We start from the raw sequence: 21919 nt of genomic DNA, 5'->3' as shown, positions 1-21919 counted from the left end.
GTGGTGGGTGTAGGGGGGGGGGGACTATCTTGTAAAATATATTTTGTATTGCTTTAAGGACAGCTTCTGCAGGCTGAGAAGTTACTAGGCAAAGCACCCCTCCTGTTGGATGGAGGAGGGGGGTGGGGTAGACTTTTACACCTTGTCAGCAAATTTATGTGGCAAAATGCCTCTTCCCAGCTATGGCAGAAAACATCTACAAATATGAAAATTGTCTAACATCCTGTTAATTCAGACAGTGAAAAGAAATTAATTAATGAAAAGTTTGTAAAATTGTTTTAAAAAAGGCAAGGAAACAAATTAAGATGCCTTTGAGTACAAACTGTTTTATTTTATAAAATTGTTTCTACTTAACCATTATTCAATACTGTCACAAGTATTGCACAATTGCTGAAATGCGGTATAATAAAAATAAAGACAATTGTGGTTTGAATATGAATTAAAGTTTACAGAACAAATCAATACCTGCAGATAATTTATTTGAATTGTTTTATGATTTATTTGAAAAAGAATTTGTAAAAAAAAATTGTCAGAATGTTAGCAGACTCTTCAAATGGACAACCACTACTTTATTTTTGCCTTTTTATAAAAATGCAACATGACATATCCCTCCACTTTACAAACACACAAAAAATTCATTGAATTGGTTAACATCAGGTAAAAAAATCTTTAAGTGGTCTTTAAATTGGATGCTTGACATGTTCTTACAAGCCAAAAAAAACTTTTAAATTCATTAATAACAAAGATACATTTTCACAAAGTCCAAACAACACTTTTACTGGTGCCTTTTAAGTATTTCCAGTATGGATAAACAAGAGAAACAAAATTATATACATGGGCTAATATCAGTAAATAAAACTAAACTGGTTGTCAATATTGACATGCACAACCACCTCTACCTTCCCAAAACTTATAATATCTTATTTAAAAAATGATATAATCTCAAGATTTAAATAAATAATCAAATTCTAGAAACTGCAAACACTGACCTTTTTAGACGACTAATTTAGATCGCATTCACAATGAGTTGAGCCATGGCTTTACAAATCCTGGAACTAAATATGGCGGACGTACATGAAAGAAAAAACGCCTTATCTTTTAATAGTCTCTCTGCCTCTCACACGCCTCTCCATGTGTCGTCCCACTGGAGCCGAGATTTAATGACTGTACCCCCGCAGGGAAGACGCATGGGGAGGCGGGTGAGAGGCGGAGAGACCATTAAAAGATTAAGTGGTTTTTCTTTCATGTATGTCTGCCATATTTAGTTCCAGGATTTGTAAAGCCATGGCTCAACTCGTTGTGAATGTGATCTTAGAGAAAACGTTCAAAAATGATCATATCTCCCCATATTTTTAAACAAATCGTTGTTACGTTCATTCATTGAGCACTGATCTTGAATCATTTCAATTACATACTTGAACGTTTTAAATAGTCAACAAATTAAATTATAACATCAAATGCATATGTTTGAAAAGAGAACACACACTCCCTCTACCGTGGATCTGATCCACATCTACAACTGTGACCTTGCAGGTGGCGCCCCCCAGGTAGCCATTTTGTGACAGGCACACAACTTGTAATTCTATTGGTCCATTTCTGTTCATCCCCACACCACCAGTCTCAGGCAGGTCACCATCCTTGCTGGACACAAAACACGTTTATTTTATTGCTTGTGAAAAGATTGGAAAAAAGTCTTCTGCTTTAATGCAAGAAAAATGCAGAATTATCTGGTGCAGTAATTTTCCAGCCCCTGACATTACCGTGGTGTCAAAGTACTTTAGTCGTTTCCTTGTTATTATTCCAGTTAAACTTGTACTTGCTCTTCATGCGGAAAAGTTTAGGTTTTGACTCTTGAAGCCTGCTCTTCAGCTTTTCCCGTATAACGAGAAGTGTAGTCCATGCGTTTCCAGAGGCAAGGACAAAGAACATGAAACATACAACTGGTACCTGAAACAAATTTGAAATTTTTTTAAAAATGAAAAAAAAGAAAAAAAAAACTTTAAATTTCAGACACACTTTGCTGAATAGACTAGTCTTCTTTTTACTTAAATTTACAATCAAAATTAAAGGTATACAGATTTATTTGCTTGTAAGCAACTCAAAGTTTTCTCTCAATTAATGTTGTATGAAAACCATCCAATCAATTTTAAAACAACTCCTATGAAAACACAATGAATAGGAGAAAAAACTGGACACCACAGCTATCCACCACATTGATATCCTGTATATACTGACCTGCAACTCAGACTGCGGATGAAAGGCCAAGTGGTATAATGTGTAGGCATTGTAAAACTGGAATATCTATAAGAAATAACATAGGATTATTTATAAGCAACAACACAGGATTATGTATGAGTAATTTTAGCACGAACAGAAACATTTCAATATCTAGACTTTTTAGTAATGCAATTTTATTAAAATCAGATTTTAAAAATTTGTTGTTCATAATATGACTTGTACAGATAATTACTATATTAAGTACATGCTCTTTACATACAACAAACCAACAAGATACAGTGAATGTACACTCTGATTATCAAGTTATCATAGAAGACAGTGTTTTTTACACATAAGCTGAGATCTCTAATTAGAACTTACATAGCCCCCAAACAAAAATGGCAGGATAAAAGACAGGCCCTTCCACATCCAAGACTGAAACCCCTCTGAAAGTAAAACATTCTTAATTCAATAAATTTAATATAATATTCTTAAGATTCCTTTCACAAAATATTGCATATTTAGAAGTTTAACAAGATGACCTGCATATAAAATATTTTCACCATCATATTTAAGTATTGCAGCTGTTTTGTTGTCAATTCGTAGCACGTCTATGGGTCAGTGTTCTCAAGTTTTTTCCATCTTGGACCCTTTTCAAAATCCCGTTCCTCTTACCAACAAAAATCTTAACGATATCTCACCAACAGTGATATCCATATTGTGCCTTTCTCCCAATGCTCTCAGTCTGTACAAACACCCGCTCTGGTAGTAAAACTGAAGCACTTGGACAAAACCTGTTAAAGATTAATCAATTTCTCTTATAACTGTGAGTATAAAAGATTTTGTTTAATACATATGAAATCATTACTTCCATTGACTCAGGAACTGTTCTGTCTAAAAATTAAAATTATCATCACTTAATAACATATATAGTAAATAATATGAGGAATTCTACATTAAACCTTTTATATCTTTTAATAAACTGAGAAAAAACTATTCCTTACTCATACACTTCAATGAACAAAGAAAGACAAACTTTTACTCACTGAGATATACAGAGAAAATCATAAACTGTTGCCGGAAGAGTCTGTAAGTCACACCATCAGGCCTAAGTAAAGAAATAGATTACACAAATGAATATCCAAAGTATATGATAACCTTTGCTTCAATAAAATGCATAGAACGCTTAGATTTGAAAATGTACCATGTGCGTGCATGCGTGTGTCAAATGTTACAGAATGTCCAAAATTGGGGACCACCTGTATGTGTCAGAGACAAATAGTCAAGCCTATGTTGAACTTAAAAGTTAAAGTTGAATTCAATAATGCCATAATTATATATATGTGAAAGCACTGTTTTATTTTCAATGTACTTACCAGATCAGCAGCACCCCAGTACACACTGTGGACACAAAGTGATGAGCCACCCACCAACCCTTGATTCTGTAATGTGTCAAAAAATATATCAAAATATTGAAACTGCCAAGATAATGAAACAAGGTAGGTTTCTGAATAAAGAAATCAACTTCATACATCTCATATAGAAAATAAATCTGAATGTAAAGAGATATTCCCTGATAAAGCTGTTTCATCAATTAAATAACAGGGATATCAAAACATAATATGCAGGACAAACCAATAAAAAATTGGACGTGGAGGTGGTAATTTATAACCGAAGCCACTTTATCTATTAAAACCCTGATAGCAGTTGCTTCATTTTTGGAATTCCTTATATTTATTGTCACCATCACTCTTTTTATTAATTGATTCATATAGCTTACCTTGAACCGTTCACAATAAGAATGGACTCTCTTATCGTCAATGTACAGTAGTACCAGACCAAGAGAAAGTGGTAGGCAGCATCCAGATACCTAGAAATACATGGGCCAACATAGTTATAAACATGTTCCTTTATGTTTTCAGAATAACCCAGGATTAAGGGAATGAAGAGAGAATAAGTATATTGCAGTAACACTCTTCATGCAATTATTGTTTTCCAAGTCACCGCAGCACATTCATAAATGGACATTTTCTATGGAATAAAAACCAAAATGATAAAAAAATGCAGTTATAGAAAAATTAATGTAGATCTATACATGTTATTGTACAATGAGGAGTAGGAATTAAAGCTATATGGCTCACCTAGATGATATAAAGAACAGTAAACAGAAGGCTAGCACCATGGAGATGGTGGACACAATCAGCTTGAACTTCTCATAGTCTTGCTTATACAGATATCTGAAAATGAATATCAGGAAAGTGAATGTGATGTTTCTGCTTGGTTTTAAACCAATGGCCAACCCCTGCCTTTATTATAGTTTAGGCCTATTTTACTTTTCAGATTCAACTACTTTAAAAAGTGGTAACTTGCAATTTAGTTACTTCATTCAAACACTTGAAATGGCTGTCATTCAACAACTCATACTTACTTGTCTTTCTTGCTGAGAAGTGATACGTTGACCTGCCCAAGAACAATGCTTAAATATATCCTGTAGTAAAAAGAAAAACTTTTAATATGCTATGAACATTAAGAACTTTATGACTGATATCTGCAATAAATAAATTAATGTAAGTGTAAGTTTTCTCAATGGATCATAATATGAAATGTTTCATATTTAAGAAAATACTTCAGTAATTGAGTGTATCAGAATTACCCATTTTTATGTGGCAGTACATCTTCAAATTCTCTAAACTGGGTTTTTCTCTCTTCTATTGTCTGATATATACTTGCAATTTCCTGATCATTGGATTTGCCATACCTAAAAGGAAAAGAAAACTTGTATGGTTAATAAGAACACTGCCCCAAGTTAAATAAATCCAGATTTGTATTCGATAATTTATTTTGATTCATTTCAAAATCAAAACAGAAAATGCATATAAAATAGGAAAATGGAGTTTTCAAGATGCTTAACAACATCTACTGATAATTTATCCATATGTATATATATATACATATGATAATATTGAAAGCTTTCTACTACAACTGGTACAAGATTGCAGCTGTGGTTTCACCTTGAAATCTATGTAAAATTAAGTATCTCTAAGACTTCACTTACTTCTTTAAGTTATCAGCAACCTGTTTCATGCGATACCTCTGATGTGCAATTCCATTCACACATTTTGCCTGCAAATTCTTAACTTCATCTACTTTACTCACATAGTTCTTGTGATTCTCCTAGAATAGACAATGTCTTAGTGAATAATAATAATAATAATAGTTACACTAATAGGGTAAAGTGGGTATATAATCAGTCAGAAATTCAAATGATGTTCAAGAGTCTTTGTTCGTGTCAAACCACACAGTTTTAGTCTACGTGAATAACATCATGATGCAATGCCCAGCTACTGGTACATGTATTAGCTAACATTGAATTTCTGTTATTTTGTCCGTTTATTATTAAGTCCGTTTGAAAACAGAAATAACCAAATGCTATAAATATTGACTAGCGTATTCAAAATATCACAATTCAACAAACATGGTAAGAAAATATTTAATAAACAAAAAACAAAAAGGTAGATCTAAAAGTAACTACACTCAACCTCAGGTGAGTCACAACAAGACTAAATCATAGTAAATGAACTTTTTTCTGCCGGTGAGACTGTTTTGTTTACAACTTTAAAGAAATTTACTTTACCTCCAACTCTTTAAACTCAGTTTCAAGTTCTTCCCATTCGGCAATTACACTCTGTAAACTACTCATTTTCAGATGTTGTAGAGATAATTTTATACCAACAAGTTCAACTTCGTCAACTACAGCGACATTTTTCTACCTCCAATGATGCAGTCCGAGGAGATCTCCACGAGCCAAGACAGGCCTTCCGTTAAGCGAGACCCCTTGTGGCCGATGTAAAAGTTAGATATTTATGCAGATTAAAAGGTGAAAGAAAAATCGTAAGGAATATACACCATTCAGACACTTCTATGCTGGATATTGTTTCATGCAGCGTAATGTTACATACATTTTCAACAATAAAGAGCATGACAGTCCTTGATTTAAAGGAAATTTAATTTTTTTTCTTTCAAAAAGGTGTTGGTTGTTGAACTTGTTGGTTTGGTTTTTGTGAGAAATTTACAACAGACTACTGGAAAAGCCTTAATGATGCCGTTTTTATGCTCTAAAATGGCCCACAGTGTGAACTGTCAGCCCACCCCTTATACCTTAAAAAAAACTTAAAATTTAGCTGATAAGGTGAAAAATCATGTTTAAAATAAAATGAAAAAATAAATTTCATGTTCCGACCATGCCATTTGTTCACCAACTTATCAATTTTTCCTGGCATACCTGAAAATATTACTTGAAATAAGTTTTTTAAACTTGCAATTTAAAGGACATATGAACACTCAAATGTAATAAGCCATTTCAATTGTCTTTATTGATAGTGTTTGGCTGATCATATTTCTATAAATATAAAACATTCAACAATGAAAAATGTCATCCCAGTTGCTAAGTACATGCAAGTGTATGTGTCCCATGTGAAGTTGAAGGGGTGTATCCTGCTACTCCTGTTTCTCCATCCACGGTGAGTGGAAACTCTGGAAATTACAGTCTCAGTCTTCAGTAGATCAACATACTGTACTTGATAGAGAGTCCACCTCTGCTCCCATATTTTGGTTCCCACAATACATCAGGTTGATCTCATTTTTGCTTATCTAAAAACAATTCATTGTTGTAACTTTTTATGAAAGATGTGGAACTTTTGAAATTGTAAGAAAGTTTCAACTTCTTCAAACTGAATGCTATTTTACAACTATTTGCTTTATTTATCTGATGCCAAATTTGCTGTATTAGCTTTTTCCTGAATTGCGCCCAGTACTTCCATTCTCTCTTTGATGAAGTCCTGTTTTGTTTCAACTTGGATCATCACTTCCTGAAATTATTACAGCCATTGTTGGATTATACTTGAACAGTTCATGTCCCTCTACCCTCTACCAGGGCGTCAGATTGATATTTCAAATATTCACAGATATATCTCTAGATAAATAGACAAGTCATTTGGCTCTGTGTCTAGTTTCTGCTGACAGCAGAGCCTTAGACAGGTTGCATAACAGGCAGTTATCACATCGTTGCAAAGCGAAGCTCCTGCAGAGTGGGTACAATGCCATCTGTGCGTGGACAGATTTAATTGCTTCCATCTGGCCAAATGTCACAGGGTGGATTCTTCCAATTTTCCCCTGTATAATCTGCCACCGTGGTAGAGGGTATCTTAACTCTGTGTATTAACTAACTGTGTGAGAACTCAATATTAAATATTATTCCATAAACAAATATAAACGTAATGTAAATCAAAATGCTCTTTTCATGTATGTTCAACTTTAAATACCTCAACAGAATAATCAAAACTGTGACTTGTAAAGGTACATTCTGCCAAGTTGCACTGCCGTCCAAAAAATTTCTTAAATGGTGTCATCATAGCTGCAATATAAAGGTGTGTAGATTTTTATGCATTGTACCTTCTTTAATATTTATGCCTTAGCTTATTGCTGTTCACTCATCCTCATTTATCCATCTAGTGATGAGAGCGAAGTACATTTACCTGTAACATGTTCTTTATCCTTTTTTTTTTCAACATTGCAAGACTGACTGTATGTACCTATAGATTTTTAGCAATGACTTTTTCAAACTATAGATTTTAAAGATCAACTCTCTGTACCTATAGATTTGTAAGGCATATTGTTTTGAAGAAAATCATAAGTAGGAAGTTGTTCTGTCCACTGGAAATCCAGTCCCCGGTCCTCCAAATGTCTTCTTACCATGTGCTGAAATGCCTTATGGCTCTGTTCCACCTGATAAAGATATAATGATGATGAAATTTTTACTGATAGGTGATAATAATGGAATAGTAAATGATACAAATATGTATTATATTTTCATGTATATGGGATCAAAGACATGTCAAAAGTTTTGATGGGAATGTGCCAGGAGCACAGTTCACAGAAAGTCTAAGAGCCAATTCAAAACATCAGACTAACACCCCATTTCCATAGATTAGATCGACCTACTTTAGATCGACCTAACTCCCTGGGGGTTCACCTAAATAGCTGTCAGCCGGGCGGACACGAAATTTAATTACCCTCTTACTGCTTGTAGTAGGCGGGACGGACATTTAAGTCGGATTATCTGAAAGTAATCTAGTGAGACTCCCCGCGGGGATAGATCGATCTAAAATCTATGGGAATAGAGCCTAACAGATGCACAAATCAAATATGGTGACCCACTCAAAAGCTTGCTGCTTAATTCAAAATTAGACACTAAATAGATTCCCTGCGTGGATTACACAACAAACATTTAAGTGGGTTGGTCATATATTTGATCCACGGATCAATTAGTCCACTGTTCTCAATGTGCTCTTACACATTTTCGAAAGAGAGTAACTTTGCTTCCTAAAATGGGACAGGTGAGCATATAAAGTTGACTTTGGAATACTGGTCTTAGGTGTCTCGTCCACACTCACCTTTCCTTGGGACTGGGGATGGCAGGGTTTTCCATACACAATTTTTACTCTCATTTTTTTCATAAGAAGCTGAATGGCTACTTTAAAGTCTCCTCCACAATCAGCATACAGGATTTCTGGAGGGCCGACACAAGAGTAGTACTTATACAGTTCCATTGCCACTGCTTGAGCTGATTTTTCTTTTAGAGGAGCTCTCTTCACAAATCTGCTAAATACATCAATTATCTCTAAAACATATCTATATCCATTGATCTCTAAGCCCTCCATGGGGATCAAGTCAATTTGGTTGATTTTTTGTGGTGATTTTACTACTAGAGGTGTACGTTCTGGAATGTTATTGGAAATAGAATGTGACTGGGAAATTTGTTCTTGTATGTTTTGTGTGATTGGTCTGTCTATCTCATCTATTGCTTTCTTCACATGATTATGCGCTTGTATTTTTTTCCTTCTTACACCTTTAGTTTGCTTTTGTGCTGGTTTAACAACATGAGGAATCCTCGATTTTTTGGGCACAATCTTGTTTTCATAAAATATTTGTGGTTCACCATCTAGAAACTTTATAGAATATTTTCCTGTGTCGACACGCCGAAGGGCTGCACGGGACTTTGATGTATTCGTGGTCTTAGATCTTTGCTTAAAGTCACTCCTACTCTTTTTTCCACTTAAAATTTCAACCATGATGTGGTATGCTTCATCATCAATGGCACTCACTCTTCTGCCCTGAAAGTGAAATATATAACTGACTGGGCTTGATGGAAGTTTAGATTAGCACTCAGATATCTTTACCAGTAATTTGTGATTAACTTATATTCTACAAAATAATTTCTTCTTTGCTGGATAAATTCTCTGAACCTTCCTCGTCCCAGAGGGGGATTTGCAAGGATCCTTCAGCTCGTCCGGCCCTGGCATTGTGGAGGCTGATAGACGCACATTCTGCTAAACATTTTCAAGGGATGCTTCTTATATTTATCGGTTCATCACGATATTCAATAACGCAACCACAGGGACCAAGCACTAAATAAATAGGTAAAGGTCACAGGTCACGTGATGGGAAAAGCCTTCTGAAACTCGTGTTGGGGATTCCTTGATACATGCTAGTGACGTCACAAAATGGCGACTCGCGTGTTGAAATCACTGTTGGTATGTAAATTTTTCAGTTTTTATACCTGTCGATGTAATGTAATAGACTTCGGTTAACATTTAATTGAAATGTATTGGAAATCTTTCAAATTAAAGAAATTGGAAAATACAAATTGATTTGTAGATATTATAACACATTGCTATTTGCCAAAATCGATGAGCGTTCTTACACCATTTATATTTCTGAACAATGTACATGAATAACTACAGACTATCATCATCTTCCTCGGCCATCTCTGTTAGCCACAACCTCTGCCATCTCTGTAAGCCACTTCAGAGGAATCTGACGTAATAATAAGAACCAAGAGGTGTAAATGAAAATGGATGTACAAAATGAAGAGCACGATAACATGAGCATTTTTTTCAAAAATTCAGGGACAGATCTACTTGATTTTGCTTACACTGAAAATTATATTATCCACAGGAGATAATTTCCTTGTATTTTTGTCCTTTTTTGGTCTTTGTTGGTGTGGCAATTGTTATGACTAACAGCAATTTGTTTCACAATACATGCAATAAGAACTTTGAACATGGACTTGTTTTTTTTTTTTTTAACTTTCTTAAATCTTTTCAGGCACCATCAGTAAGAACCCTCTGCCGAAGATATAGTTCACAAGATGTATGTTATCTTATCTTATCTTATCAACAGCCCCTCTTTATGAAATGTCTTATGCAACTTATTGTGTACCAGTGTTATTGGATAAAGCTAATATTTCATGGACATTAAAAAAATTAGAATAATCAGAGAATTCGAATATAAGATTTTCCTTCAAAAAAATTCTAACCTTTGATCCCCTTAACATCTTTGACAATCTGGAGAAATTAAAAAAAGTTATTGGATAAAGCTAATATTTCATGGACATTAAAAAAATTACAGCTAATATTTCATGGACATTAAAAAAATTAGAATAATCAGAGAATTCGAATATAAGATTTTCCTTCAAAAAAATTCTAACCTTTGATCCCCTTAACATCTTTGACAATCTGGAGAAATTAAAAAAAGCCTGTTAACCTCTATTATAATTTTTTCACAGCTTTTTACTTGTTTATTTCAAGGCAAGGACAGTGACCCTCATCCCAGGAGATGGAATTGGACCAGAAATCTCAGCAGCTGTACAACAGATATTTTCAGCAGCACAGGTGATATGAAAAGAATATTACATCCACATTTTATCTGATGTTGTAATTTGTAATTGTACACCTGTTTTTCAGACTTCTAACTTCTTGTTAGTAAATATAGATATGTCTTTGTTAGTAAATATAGATATGTCATAAGCTTACACCATTTTTGTGAAAAAATATCCGGGCAAAATGTCATTGAGTCTTTTTTATACTGTTTATAAGTAAGTGACCTATGTATAACACATTATCTAACATACATTATATTTTTTTAGTTATTCATTTTTAAATGTATTTTATTATAAATATATGACTAGGTACCCATATCCTGGGAGGCAGTAGATGTCACACCAGTCAAGGGACCCGATGGAAAGTTCCGCATCCCTCCTAAAGCCATAGAATCTATGAACAAGAACAAATTAGGATTAAAAGGACCACTGGCAACACCTATTGGGAAGGGGCATCCTTCACTGAATTTAGCTCTAAGAAAGTAAGTATATAAAATGGAAGTATAAATCAAACATTCAGTACTGATTTCACTGTTTCTGTATTTGATAATTCATCCTTTAATTGAATGAAAAAAAATTAGTCATGATAAATTAATTTTTGCCTGACATTTTGTGCAGTAGGATTGCACTCTTTGATACAATTGTTTACCAATATGAATGTATCATTACCAGAGAGTTCAGCCTGTATGCCAATGTACGGCCATGTAAGTCAGTAGAGGGCTATGAGACGGTCTACAAGGATGTGGACCTGGTTACAATCAGAGAGAACACAGAGGGAGAATACAGTGGAATAGAACACATTGTGCGTAAAGTAAAAGTTATCTTCCTTACTTTCATAATGAAATCTAGAATCTTAGAGCCTGCTATCATGTTGTACAGCACACAGTTGGAATTAAGTGTATAGTTTTGTTTTGTTGCTACTTCCAGAGCATCCAGTATACCCAAACCAAACATATTGTCACAATTTATGTAGAACCATCTTCTAGATGATGCATGTAGCTTAATCCTAGAAAGATCTTATTAAAGACACTGTTACATCTAACACACTGCCACTGTACAAAGATGTAATATAAATGTGTTTTTCAGATAGTGGATGGTGTTGTTCAAAGTATCAAGTTGATTACAGAGCAAGCCTCCAGAAGAGTGGCAGAGTTTGCCTTTGAATATGCCAAACTGAATGGTAGAGACATGGTGACAGCAGTGCACAAAGCCAATATCATGTGAGTAAGGAGAAAAGCAATTTGTGCAGTTCTTATCAAGTTCAAATATGGTATAAAATCCAGATTTTTCAATGTGACATAATGTAAGTTCTACTAGAATTTATTTCATGACATAATAAGTAAATAATGAAATGAATTAGAAGATTCATCAGTGAAAATTTTGGTTCCAGGCGAATGTCAGATGGACTTTTCCTAAAGTGCTGCAGAGCTGCTGCAGAGAAACACAAAGATATCAAATTTAATGAAATGTACCTAGATACTGTGTGCTTAAATGTAAGTAGAATTTTTCTTTTCTTTCTTTTCTTTTATGGCTGAAAGGTTGCTAATTCAAATTGCTTCATAGATGAATATTTACTTTCATATGTTGTCTTTTTTATGTTTATAGAAATAACTGAAATCCATTCTGTTTGTTTCTACAAAGATAGGAATAGTAACTAAGGGAAAACTGTTTCTGTTTGCTTTCTTGTTCTTAGATGGTCCAGGATCCTAGCCAATTTGATGTCTTAGTCATGCCAAACTTATACGGTGATATTCTCAGGTAATGTATAGCTGCAGGATTCAACATAGTGATTTTTTCTTATTTGTATGACACATTCATGTGCAGCTATTATTACAGTCAGTTTCTTACTTTCTTAACTTATATTTTACATTTAGCATATTCACAATTTCTCACAGACAGTGCTTTTACCACTAGTTATAGTTTGTAGTCTTTTTTAGTAAAACAAAGGGGACTATAAGATAATACCCCTTCTAAGCTCTGAGGACTTTCTGTATTTACTTGCCATAATGGACATTTCTTTTCTCTTTAGTGACTTGTGTGCTGGCTTGATAGGAGGACTAGGAGTGACACCTAGTGGCAATATTGGAGAAAATGGGGCAGCAATATTTGAGTCTGTGAGTGACCTTAATATATAGTGCTTTACTTATACAGAACTTCTGTCCACTTTAAGTGGTGATAAATGTAGCTGAAAGGAATATTAGCATTGTAATGAAGTATGACATATTCTGAATTTATTATTTATACTATTAAATATATCTATGATATTCTACATGGCAAGTCCAAGGGACCATTCCCACAGATATGATTGATCTATCTCCCTGGGGAGTCTCAATAAATTGCTGTCAACTTACTTAGCGTAAATGTCTGTCACACCTAGTAAAGCAGTTAGGGGGTAATTATCTTTACCCCTAGCTGATTCTGTAGGCATGACAGACATTTAAGATGGTTAGTTGACAGCAATTTAGTGAGACTCCCCAGGGAGTTGGACCAACCCAGATGGATCGATCTAGCCATGGCAACCCAGTCCAAGACACCACAAGCCAGGGTAAGGTCAGCCCCATAGCTTTGTTCATATCTCACATTGTATTCTCCAGGTTCATGGGACAGCACCAGACATAGCAGGCCAAGACAAGGCTAACCCCACAGCTTTGTTCATATCTCACATTGTATTCTCCAGGTTCATGGCACAGCACCAGACATAGCAGGCCAAGACAAAGTTAACCCCACAGCTTTGTTCATATCTCACATTGTATTCTCCAGGTTCATGGCACAGCACCAGACATAGCAGGCCAAGACAAGGTTAACCCCACAGCTTTGTTCATATCTCACATTGTATTCTCCAGGTTCATGGCACAGCACCAGACATAGCAGGCCAAGACAAGGCGAACCCCACAGCATTACTCCTCAGTGCAGTGATGATGCTGAGACACATGGGACTCACTGAGCATGCACGCAAGATAGAGAAGGCTTGCTTTGAGACGATTAGGGAAGGGAATGTGAGTGTTTTGCTGATTTATGAGCTGGTATCTTAATTAGTTTACCACGTTATCACTCATGTGAAGTTCAGTCATATTGTTCATATTCTGTTTGAACCTTATCAACAGTGTTTTACTATTGCTATATATTTCAGGTGAAAACAGCAGATCTGATTTATGAGCTGGTATCTTGATAAGTAATAAGTATACTTTTCACATTTCATGTTTTAACCATTGTTTTACCGTAACTGTTATTTATTTTCAGGTGAGAACGGCAGATCTTGGAGGATCTTCCAAATGTTCAGAGTACACACAAGAAATATGCCGGAAAGTAGAGGCCATGGACTAACAACGCTGCGCACAGATTTATAATTTGATCTATCAGTATGGACTGTTTCCATTCCATGTGTGTTGATATTTTTCACCAAAGTAGAGTTCCAGTTTTAAAATAAACACCAAATATAGTTAACAGGAGAGGTGCCACTTCAGCATTTGGTCAGTAAGGTGAAGATTATTGCTGTGAATTGTGCAGTAGCAATAAGATTTAGCAATGTGGGATTGTTGATATTATATTTATTTTATTATACACAATTTACAGTCCTTTGTCATCTTCAAGTCTATTGTTCAGTTTTATTTTATTGTGCTTATGTATTGTTAAGGATTTTGTCTTGTTTTGTGTTGTATGCAAAGTTCTCATCAAAAATACTGCATAGATGAGTTTTGATCCGATTATCTCAACACATTGCTCGCCAAACTTGATATTCCACAAAACCAGAGTAATGTTTATTTAATGAAATATGTCCTTATTTTGTGCCAACAAAAATGCTGTGTTTTGCACAAAGAAAGTTGTCAGTAAAAGTAAAATCTCTTTCAAAGAAACTCATCACTTAACTGTAATACAGTGCAATGGTTTAAGAAAAAACACTATATCTTTAATGCAGACGTAAAATTTTTTTCATTTAACCCCATTTAAAATCTGTACTAAAAAGAATTTTTCTTGGAATCATCTGCTAGCAGTATACATGTATCTTGAAATCAAATTGAGCAAAATAAACTTTTAAAGAAAGATTTATTTTTTCTTTTATACAAAGCAAGTGTCACCATTTCTTCTGTATACAAAGCATATTGTTCTTGATTTGAAATTCTTACTGATCACACTAAATAAACATGTATAACAATGTACTCCTCTGTAGACTTACTTTGTATTGCTTAGATTAGTTATCAATACTGAATGTTTCACTAAATTATTGAAAAAATAGGAGGTATTACATCTCTCTATTGCCCCCCTTTGACTGTTATAATCTATTATCTTGCAGGGCATTTATAAATACAACAATTGGCCTAATTGCAATAGTGTGACCATGGGCCTTCTACTTACTTCACTATATCTCAAATCTAATATAAATAATAAACAACTCCCAAGTTGATATGAAGAACTAACACAGGTTTATAATGGGCATTATTTAAAAGCAAACTTAAAAGAACAACTAAAACATAAATCACGACCTTTTCTTTTTAAATATGACACCAAGAAATCTAAATTACCATCACTGAGGTTGTTTTAAACACTCTCCATTGGTACTTAAATCATTTGTCACCATTATTGCATAGATGAAAACTATCTTAATATACATTTATCACTTTTTAAAAGGCAACACTGACTGACACTGGTTTAAGATAATAACATCAATTGAAAGAACTTATCAACAGCATAATGATCAATGGAATTGCATGTAGTGTAATTTAATTAATGTTAAAACAATTTTATACAATCCTATGGTATGCCTTACCTACCAAATGTAGTTTATGACCTACATGATTTCGGGGGTTGTTGATGCAAGCAATAAATAGAACTAGAAAGGCATAGTTGGTGGGCAATATTAACTACTAGAACCCAGTATCACAGTGCTATACAAGCTTTGTATTGACATCAATTAATTGCACACTACTATATCAAATGGCACATGACAACAATTGTGACTCAATACTGTTTTTTAATTCACACAAGTGCATCAACTTGCGAAGAAATAAGTAAAATATGTTACCTGTGGAGTTCATAGGCTCTAATATGCACTACTTGTTATGGTAATTACACAACCATCTATTACAGCACTCCCTACGTACTCTACTCTAAATGCTTTTGTGCTGAAAATATGAAATATGTCTTTGTTCTTCTGCTGCAGGCCACAGCAGCTTCCATTCTGACCTCACATTGTAGTGTGCCACTGGATCTTTAATATTTCACAACATTTGGCCTCAGAAATGAGATCGCTATAATGACTGTTCTTATAAACATTTACATGTATCTTTGTACAATGTACAATATTAATGCATCTATTACATATGCAATGTATCTATCTATAATTTGAATATATCTGACTATTTAAATAGAATAAAAAAAGATAAAATTACAATGTGAATTAAATTGTGTTTAGTTAATACATGGTTAGAACATGTTGCACATTTAACATTTTTTTTCAAAAATGACTACTGATTAGGTATATAACAATTTTATGACATTATGCTGAATAATACAAAACATTTAGACTTTCAATTTTTCTTAAATTAAACTGTGGTCATCAATTATGTAAATTTTGACATTTTTATACTGTTTTAATCAACAGCAGTTATTTCATACCATATTCTGGACAACTAGTTCAGCATTATAAACAAGAACAGCTATTCTTAATCAACATGTAAAGATGGTGTGATATAATGATTTGCAGTCACTCTTTTGTCACCTCAAATGTAGATGCAAATGCAATACATACATCAGTTTTGATCTGATAACCTCAATTGTTTAAGTATCTTCATCAGTTTGTGACCCAATTTCCTTCCTTGTTATTTAAAACCCTTGTGGCATTAGAGTACAGTGAACCCCATGCTACATGTATCAATCTTGTATGCAAGTACATTTGTATGCTGGAATGGACAAGTGAATAACAAAGAACAAATCCCTTGTCCATTTGAGACATATCAAGTACACATAATGACACACCCATCCTATTAGTAAAATTACTCATTAAAATATACATTTCAAGTGAAAGTCTTATTTACCCTGCAAAATCTGATGATGATATTTTATAACTAAAAACCATATCAAAATATTTCATCTTCTGAAGCAAAGTCTTCCCTAGTAAGTATGCTTCCATTGAGTGTCCCACTGGAGGCTTCAAACTGCACTGGAATGGACTGGTAGCGATATCCCCAACACCACTTGTGATTGTCTTTGGCTTGTAGCAGGGCAAATACTAAGAAAAACATGGCTATTGTGACTAGGCAACTGAACACTATGACTGCCACAAAGGCAGTGGTGGACTGCCCCTGGCTGTTAGGGTCAGAGTTTTTCCCCCCATTATCCTGGTGAGCAATGGATCCCCGTCTCACAGTGTGGTCTATCATGTTATTTTTCTCCTCTTCCATCTCCTTGATAGCGTCATCCACACAAGTACCTGGAATTCACAAAATAATTTACTTAAATCTTGCCTTTCAGTCTTTCAGAGCATTTCATTATCAGTAGAAAAGAAATATCATATAATCTGATGCATATTCTCAAAAGATCTATATGATTATGGTTTATCAGAAATCAAGGCATGTAAAGTGTAAAAAATGTCCTGAAAGTATAACTGTGTTAGGTGTGATCATATGGTTGTGCCAGTGTGTTGGGTGTGACCATATGAGTGCACTAGTGTTAGGTGTGATCATATGAGTGCACAAGTGTGTTAGGTGTGACCATATAAGTGCACCAGTGTGTTGGGTGTGACCATATGAGTGCGCCAGTGTGTTAGGTGTGACCATATGAGTGCGCCAGTGTGTTAGATAGGATCATATGAATGTACCATTGTGTTAGGTGTGACAGTAAACATTTAACTGCATTGCTGGGAAATGTTCATTTATAGCAATGTGCTATAAATCAAATGAGCATACCAGTGTCTGATCTACACAAACCTAATCCACCCCCGTCTCTAACTCCTCCAGTGGTATCGAGGTGTATTCTACTCTCTCTTTGCTATTACTGGTGTTGTTGACAACTTGTAGAACTCCAAACACAATAAAGAACAGAATAACAGCCCCAGCACAGGAACATATGGCCAGGATAATGAACCCTACATCAGTGGTGACCACCTCAGAGAAGTGGACATGTTTCAGTCTCCAGTCCCAGTCCTGAGTTTTATCTACTGCACTGTTAGTGGAGGGCTCCTGGGGGTGGGGGGAGGCCAGGGCAGGGGACACAGATGTAGACTTGGGGGTGGGTTTTGCCATGTTAGTTGTAGTAGTGGTAGAAGTAACTGTTGTGGTTGGTGGAACCGAGGTAGTTTTACCAGTAGTTGTAGTAACTGTAGTGAAAGGAACAGTAGAAATGGGTGTAATTCTAGTTGTTGTGGAAGGTGTAGAAGTAACAAGTGTTGTGGAAGTTGGTGTAGAAGTAGCAAGTGTAGAGGGTGTTGATGTGACAGTGGTGGTAGTAGGGGATGTCTCTGTAATGGTTGTTGTAGTAGGCTCTGTTGTTGTAGTAGTAGTAACTGTACTAGTAGCGGTAGTAGTAGTAGTAGTAGCTGTAGTAGTAGTAGCAGTAGTAGTAGTGGTAGGAGATGTGGCTGTAGTAGTAGTAGTAGTAGTGGTAGTTTTAGTAGTAGGAGTAGCTGGGGTTGTAGTAGTAGTCGTAATTTTAGGAGAAGCTGTAGTAGTAGTAGTAGTTGTAGGGGTAGTTTTGGTAGTAGAAGGAGAAGATGATGTGGTAGGAGCAACAGTGGTTGTGGTTGTTGGCAAAACTGTAGTAACAGTATTAGACCTTAGTTTGGTACTAGGAGATACAGTAGCAGATATTGTTGTTGAATTACTATTCAGGCATTTACCTACAAAAGCAACAGAAAGATGCATAAGAGGAAATAAACAAAACTACAAGAGAGAATACAACATAATACAATTACGAAAGTGGTACAGACATAAATGCAAGCATGTTACAACAAGGAAGAGCAATAGTTGGTACAGATGTCAGGTCACATTGTTTAATGTGTTGGGTGTGACATAAAATTGTGTTAGATGTGACATGCTGGGAGAGATTGGGTCAGGTTTCACAACTATCAGGTAGAGTTACAGAGAACAGTTCAGGTTCAACTGATTCTTAATAATAATAATAATAATAATAATAATAATAATAATAATAATAATAATACCTGTATTTGGATCACAGTGGCAGCAGTCATGTGTGAGTGTGTTTGTGCAGCAGAGAACACACTTGTGGCCATGGCCTCCTTGCGTCCGTGGGGCGACACATGAAAGACAGTGATACTCGCCAGGACCATCACAGCTTTGGCACGTTTTATCACATGGCAGGCATTCCTGCAATGAATACAACTTAAAGCTTAGAATATACAGCAAGAGAAAAGCCCCAAGCAGAAATGGTTGGAGGGTTAGTGCAGGTGGCCCATGCTCCAAGAGGGGCAATAGGCATAAGTAAGAATATACTGTGTAACTGTTTAAGTTTGTAGTTAAGTTCTAAACACCTGATAAAAGGCTCATATATTCACGTTCAGGTATTCACGTTCAATTACTTTCATATAAAATTTTTGGTAGATCTAAATATCCTGTGTTTATTTTACCTCTATAACATTATCAAAGTATTCATTGTCATCACACTCTGGTTGCTTGTGGCACACACCCATCCTCAGGTAAGACCCAGCATTGCAGCTCTCACAGTCCTCAGGACCCTCATCTGAAATATATTTTACAGGTATTAGTTGGCCTCCCATGCTGTGGTGCTTGGATTTAAGGTATGCTTTGGAGAAGGTGTCTCAATATCTTAGACGTCTACAATCCACATCCTATGATTAACAGACTTAACAGTCCCCCCCCCCCCCAAAAAAAAAAAAAAAGTTATATAAGATGATACAATACAAATGTCTAAAATAACTAAAATACATATATTACACTTAGAAGTGTCCCCATATACTGCACTTGGAATAGTGTCTTTCATACAACTCCCAGACACTAATTATTTTGCTCAAAATGCACTTTTTACATTTCCCAAATTAAACCCCACAACTAGGGATTATATCGTGAACATATTCGCCCTTACCTAAACAAGTTTTACAGCTAGGATGACACTTGTGACAGTCTCCCTCTGGTGTGTGGAAGTAGAGGTCTGGACAGTGGTCAACACACTGACCATTGAGTAGGTATTTAGAGAACTCACAGAGGACGCAGTCCCTGTCACTGCCGCCCAGACATTCCTTACAGGAACCATGACAGGGATGGCAGTGGTTGGTGGAGTCAGAGTACTGCCTGGAATGAGAAATATAACTTGATCAGATATTGATATTTTCACTGTACAGTTTAAATGTGATATTTGGCCTTAAAAGGAAGTAATATAGGTTTGACAGCATATAATATCATAAAACACGACAAAAAGATTAGGATCTAATATCTAAATTCTATGAAAAGGTATAAAGCAAGTTACAAAAGTTTCTTTAAACGTAGATTTTCAAGGTAAAATTATATATATATATATATATATATATATATATATATATATATATATATATACACCAGAACCAGATAAAAGAACCAGATAAAAGTTTTGTATGACACAAGATACACAATTAAATTCTACAATTCTACCCACCCCTGCGGGCATTCTGTGGCACACTCTCCTCCCACCAGATGGCGTCCCTGAATACACGAGGTACAGTCTGTGGCATGGCTGCCATTGCATGACTTGCAGTTTATGTGGCACTTTCTGCACTCCCTGAACTCAGAGCCATCCTCATCATGGCTGACAAAGGGGTAGTATCCCTGGGAACATTCCACCACACATTCTCCTTCACTCAAATACCTGGAAAACACAAAAAATCTTCTATCTCATCCACTTCAATCAGTTTTCCCAGAAAAGCTATATCTGCATCGAAATGAGTTTCTCATTTTTAACCATGGGCCATTTTTCATATGCAAGCATGAAACCAGTTTGTGTTGAGTTCTAGGTGAAATTAGAATCATAATGCCAGATCGTCATATAATAATTATATATATAATTAATCTATAATATATATATATATATATATATATATATATATATATATATATATATATATATATAACCTCCTTACCTGTTCTCCATACAGGTCAAGCACTGATAGTCCTCCTGTCCTGAGCAAGTGAGACATGTAGGATCACAGCTGCTGCAGCCATCTTGGTTTTTGTACTGACCTGTAACATTGAAGGTTTACTAAAGGCTTTTGATCATGTCCCAAAGCCATGTGATACATACCCTGCAAAGCTACTTATCTTTCCGAATTCAGACCTTAAAGATCATTTTTAAAAATCCTCAAATAAAAGTACATGTGCTGATATTTCCTTCTGAAATGTACTAGAAGGCATGGCCATCTAAGTGACTGTCACTGTCAGAAGTAAATCACCTAATTAAAAATGGTATAAAACATATAATCCAAGTTCAAAGACAGGTTGATTTGTGAATATGAGAAAACTGCTTTCTTTTCAAAGAAAATTCTAGATAGGATATCTTAAACAAAGGTATTTGAGATGCTTTTTTGAGGACATTCATTTCCTCTTTTCCCAGTGCTAAATCTAAATTCAAGACATCATACACTGTATAATACAAATTCAGTTAAATATTTATAATTTGCGCCAAATCATAATTTTTATCCAACACACATCTTTTGTTCATAACAGAGAAGACAACATTTAAATTTTTAGTAAATGTCATGGCTATATGTAGACGTGTGTATCAGATGCTATAACATACTGGTACCAGTTCCCAGTCTTACCTGGAGCACATGTGACCATCTCTGCTGTCTTGGGGACACACCTGTCATCCTGGAGTTGTAGTTCACCTGAGCACTGTGTACACTGGTCATCACGAGGACCACTACACTTAGAACAACTACTGTGACACCTGCAATAATACAGTTTATATGCAATAATATAGTTTAGCTAACATAAATTATGATGGGCAGTTGCACTGAGAAAGGGTGGCAAAGCACAGAAAAAT

General features: G+C 35.2%; 4 protein-coding genes across 6 annotated transcripts in view; 1 reads left to right on the top strand and 3 right to left on the bottom strand.

The window, feature by feature from the left end:
* Nucleotides 1-306: 306 nt before the first annotated feature.
* Nucleotides 307-6035, bottom strand: LOC106175724 (transmembrane protein 120A). Its single transcript, XM_013557850.2, has 12 exons — nt 5852-6035; nt 5273-5391; nt 4871-4975; nt 4646-4705; nt 4359-4454; nt 3998-4087; nt 3594-3659; nt 3264-3325; nt 2919-3011; nt 2599-2663; nt 2236-2301; nt 307-1947 (listed from the first exon to the last, which is right to left on the bottom strand). The coding sequence occupies exons 1-12, from the start codon at nt 5915-5917 to the stop codon at nt 1768-1770; spliced, it is 1068 nt and encodes a 355-aa protein (XP_013413304.2). The 5' UTR covers nt 5918-6035; the 3' UTR covers nt 307-1767.
* A 530-nt stretch (nt 6036-6565) lies between these two features.
* Nucleotides 6566-9689, bottom strand: LOC147763846 (uncharacterized). 2 transcript variants are annotated; one of them, XM_086996942.1, is made up of 5 exons: nt 9522-9689; nt 8670-9389; nt 7869-8001; nt 7539-7630; nt 6566-7085 (listed from the first exon to the last, which is right to left on the bottom strand). In XM_086996942.1, the coding sequence occupies exons 1-5, from the start codon at nt 9576-9578 to the stop codon at nt 6975-6977; spliced, it is 1113 nt and encodes a 370-aa protein (XP_086853068.1). In that variant the 5' UTR covers nt 9579-9689; the 3' UTR covers nt 6566-6974. The 2 variants fall into 2 exon arrangements, with proteins under 2 accessions (XP_086853068.1, XP_086853075.1); XM_086996949.1 differs by lacking the exon at nt 7539-7630.
* Nucleotides 9690-9711: 22 nt separating this feature from the next.
* On the top strand, nt 9712-14979 carry LOC106175713 (isocitrate dehydrogenase [NAD] subunit alpha, mitochondrial). The gene is made up of 11 exons (XM_013557840.2): nt 9712-9809; nt 10384-10428; nt 10866-10949; nt 11246-11418; nt 11609-11738; nt 12023-12156; nt 12327-12429; nt 12630-12694; nt 12966-13050; nt 13780-13932; nt 14177-14979. The coding sequence occupies exons 1-11, from the start codon at nt 9780-9782 to the stop codon at nt 14258-14260; spliced, it is 1086 nt and encodes a 361-aa protein (XP_013413294.1). The 5' UTR covers nt 9712-9779; the 3' UTR covers nt 14261-14979.
* Nucleotides 14962-21919, bottom strand: part of LOC106178752 (proprotein convertase subtilisin/kexin type 6) — a 26961-nt gene continuing 20003 nt past the window's right edge. The window contains exons 18-25 of one of the 2 annotated variants that reach the window (XM_086996815.1): nt 21696-21823; nt 21018-21117; nt 20537-20746; nt 19991-20196; nt 19515-19627; nt 19089-19254; nt 17860-18767; nt 17195-17363 (exon numbers count right to left, since the gene is read on the bottom strand). In XM_086996815.1, the coding sequence (XP_086852941.1) occupies nt 17860-18767; nt 19089-19254; nt 19515-19627; nt 19991-20196; nt 20537-20746; nt 21018-21117; nt 21696-21823 (1831 nt within the window). In that variant the 3' untranslated portion in view covers nt 17195-17363. Of the gene's footprint in view, nt 17364-17859; nt 18768-19088; nt 19255-19514; nt 19628-19990; nt 20197-20536; nt 20747-21017; nt 21118-21695; nt 21824-21919 lie in introns of both variants that reach the window. The other variant, XM_086996826.1, reaches the window with a different exon arrangement.

This window comes from Lingula anatina, chromosome 1 (genome assembly GCF_051362555.1).
Source record: "Lingula anatina isolate TDL-2025a chromosome 1, LinAna3.0, whole genome shotgun sequence".
Taxonomy (NCBI): domain Eukaryota; kingdom Metazoa; phylum Brachiopoda; class Lingulata; order Lingulida; family Lingulidae; genus Lingula; species Lingula anatina.
Note: the sequence above shows the minus strand (reverse complement) of the source record. Positions and strands in the feature narration are given on the sequence as shown.

Excerpts from the sequence above, each read along its gene's own strand:
- LOC106175724 (XM_013557850.2), bottom strand. The coding sequence starts at position 5,917 with ATGAGTAGTTTACAGAGTGTAATTGCCGAATGGGAAGAACTTGAAACT. Across the intron at positions 5,392-5,851 it reads CTGAGTTTAAAGAGTTGGAG|GAGAATCACAAGAACTATGT; the intron begins GTAAAGTAAATT and ends TGTCTATTCTAG. Across the intron at positions 3,660-3,997 it reads CTTATTGTGAACGGTTCAAG|AATCAAGGGTTGGTGGGTGG; the intron begins GTAAGCTATATG and ends GACACATTACAG.
- LOC106175713 (XM_013557840.2), top strand. The coding sequence starts at position 9,780 with ATGGCGACTCGCGTGTTGAAATCACTGTTG. Across the intron at positions 11,419-11,608 it reads CTGAATTTAGCTCTAAGAAA|AGAGTTCAGCCTGTATGCCA; the intron begins GTAAGTATATAA and ends TATCATTACCAG. Across the intron at positions 13,933-14,176 it reads AGACGATTAGGGAAGGGAAT|GTGAGAACGGCAGATCTTGG; the intron begins GTGAGTGTTTTG and ends ATTTATTTTCAG.
- LOC147763846 (XM_086996942.1), bottom strand. The coding sequence starts at position 9,578 with ATGCCAGGGCCGGACGAGCTGAAGGATCCTTGCAAATCCCCCTCTGGG. Across the intron at positions 9,390-9,521 it reads CCCCCTCTGGGACGAGGAAG|GGCAGAAGAGTGAGTGCCAT; the intron begins GTTCAGAGAATT and ends TTTCACTTTCAG. Across the intron at positions 7,631-7,868 it reads TATGCCTTACAAATCTATAG|CTATGATGACACCATTTAAG; the intron begins GTACAGAGAGTT and ends TTTATATTGCAG.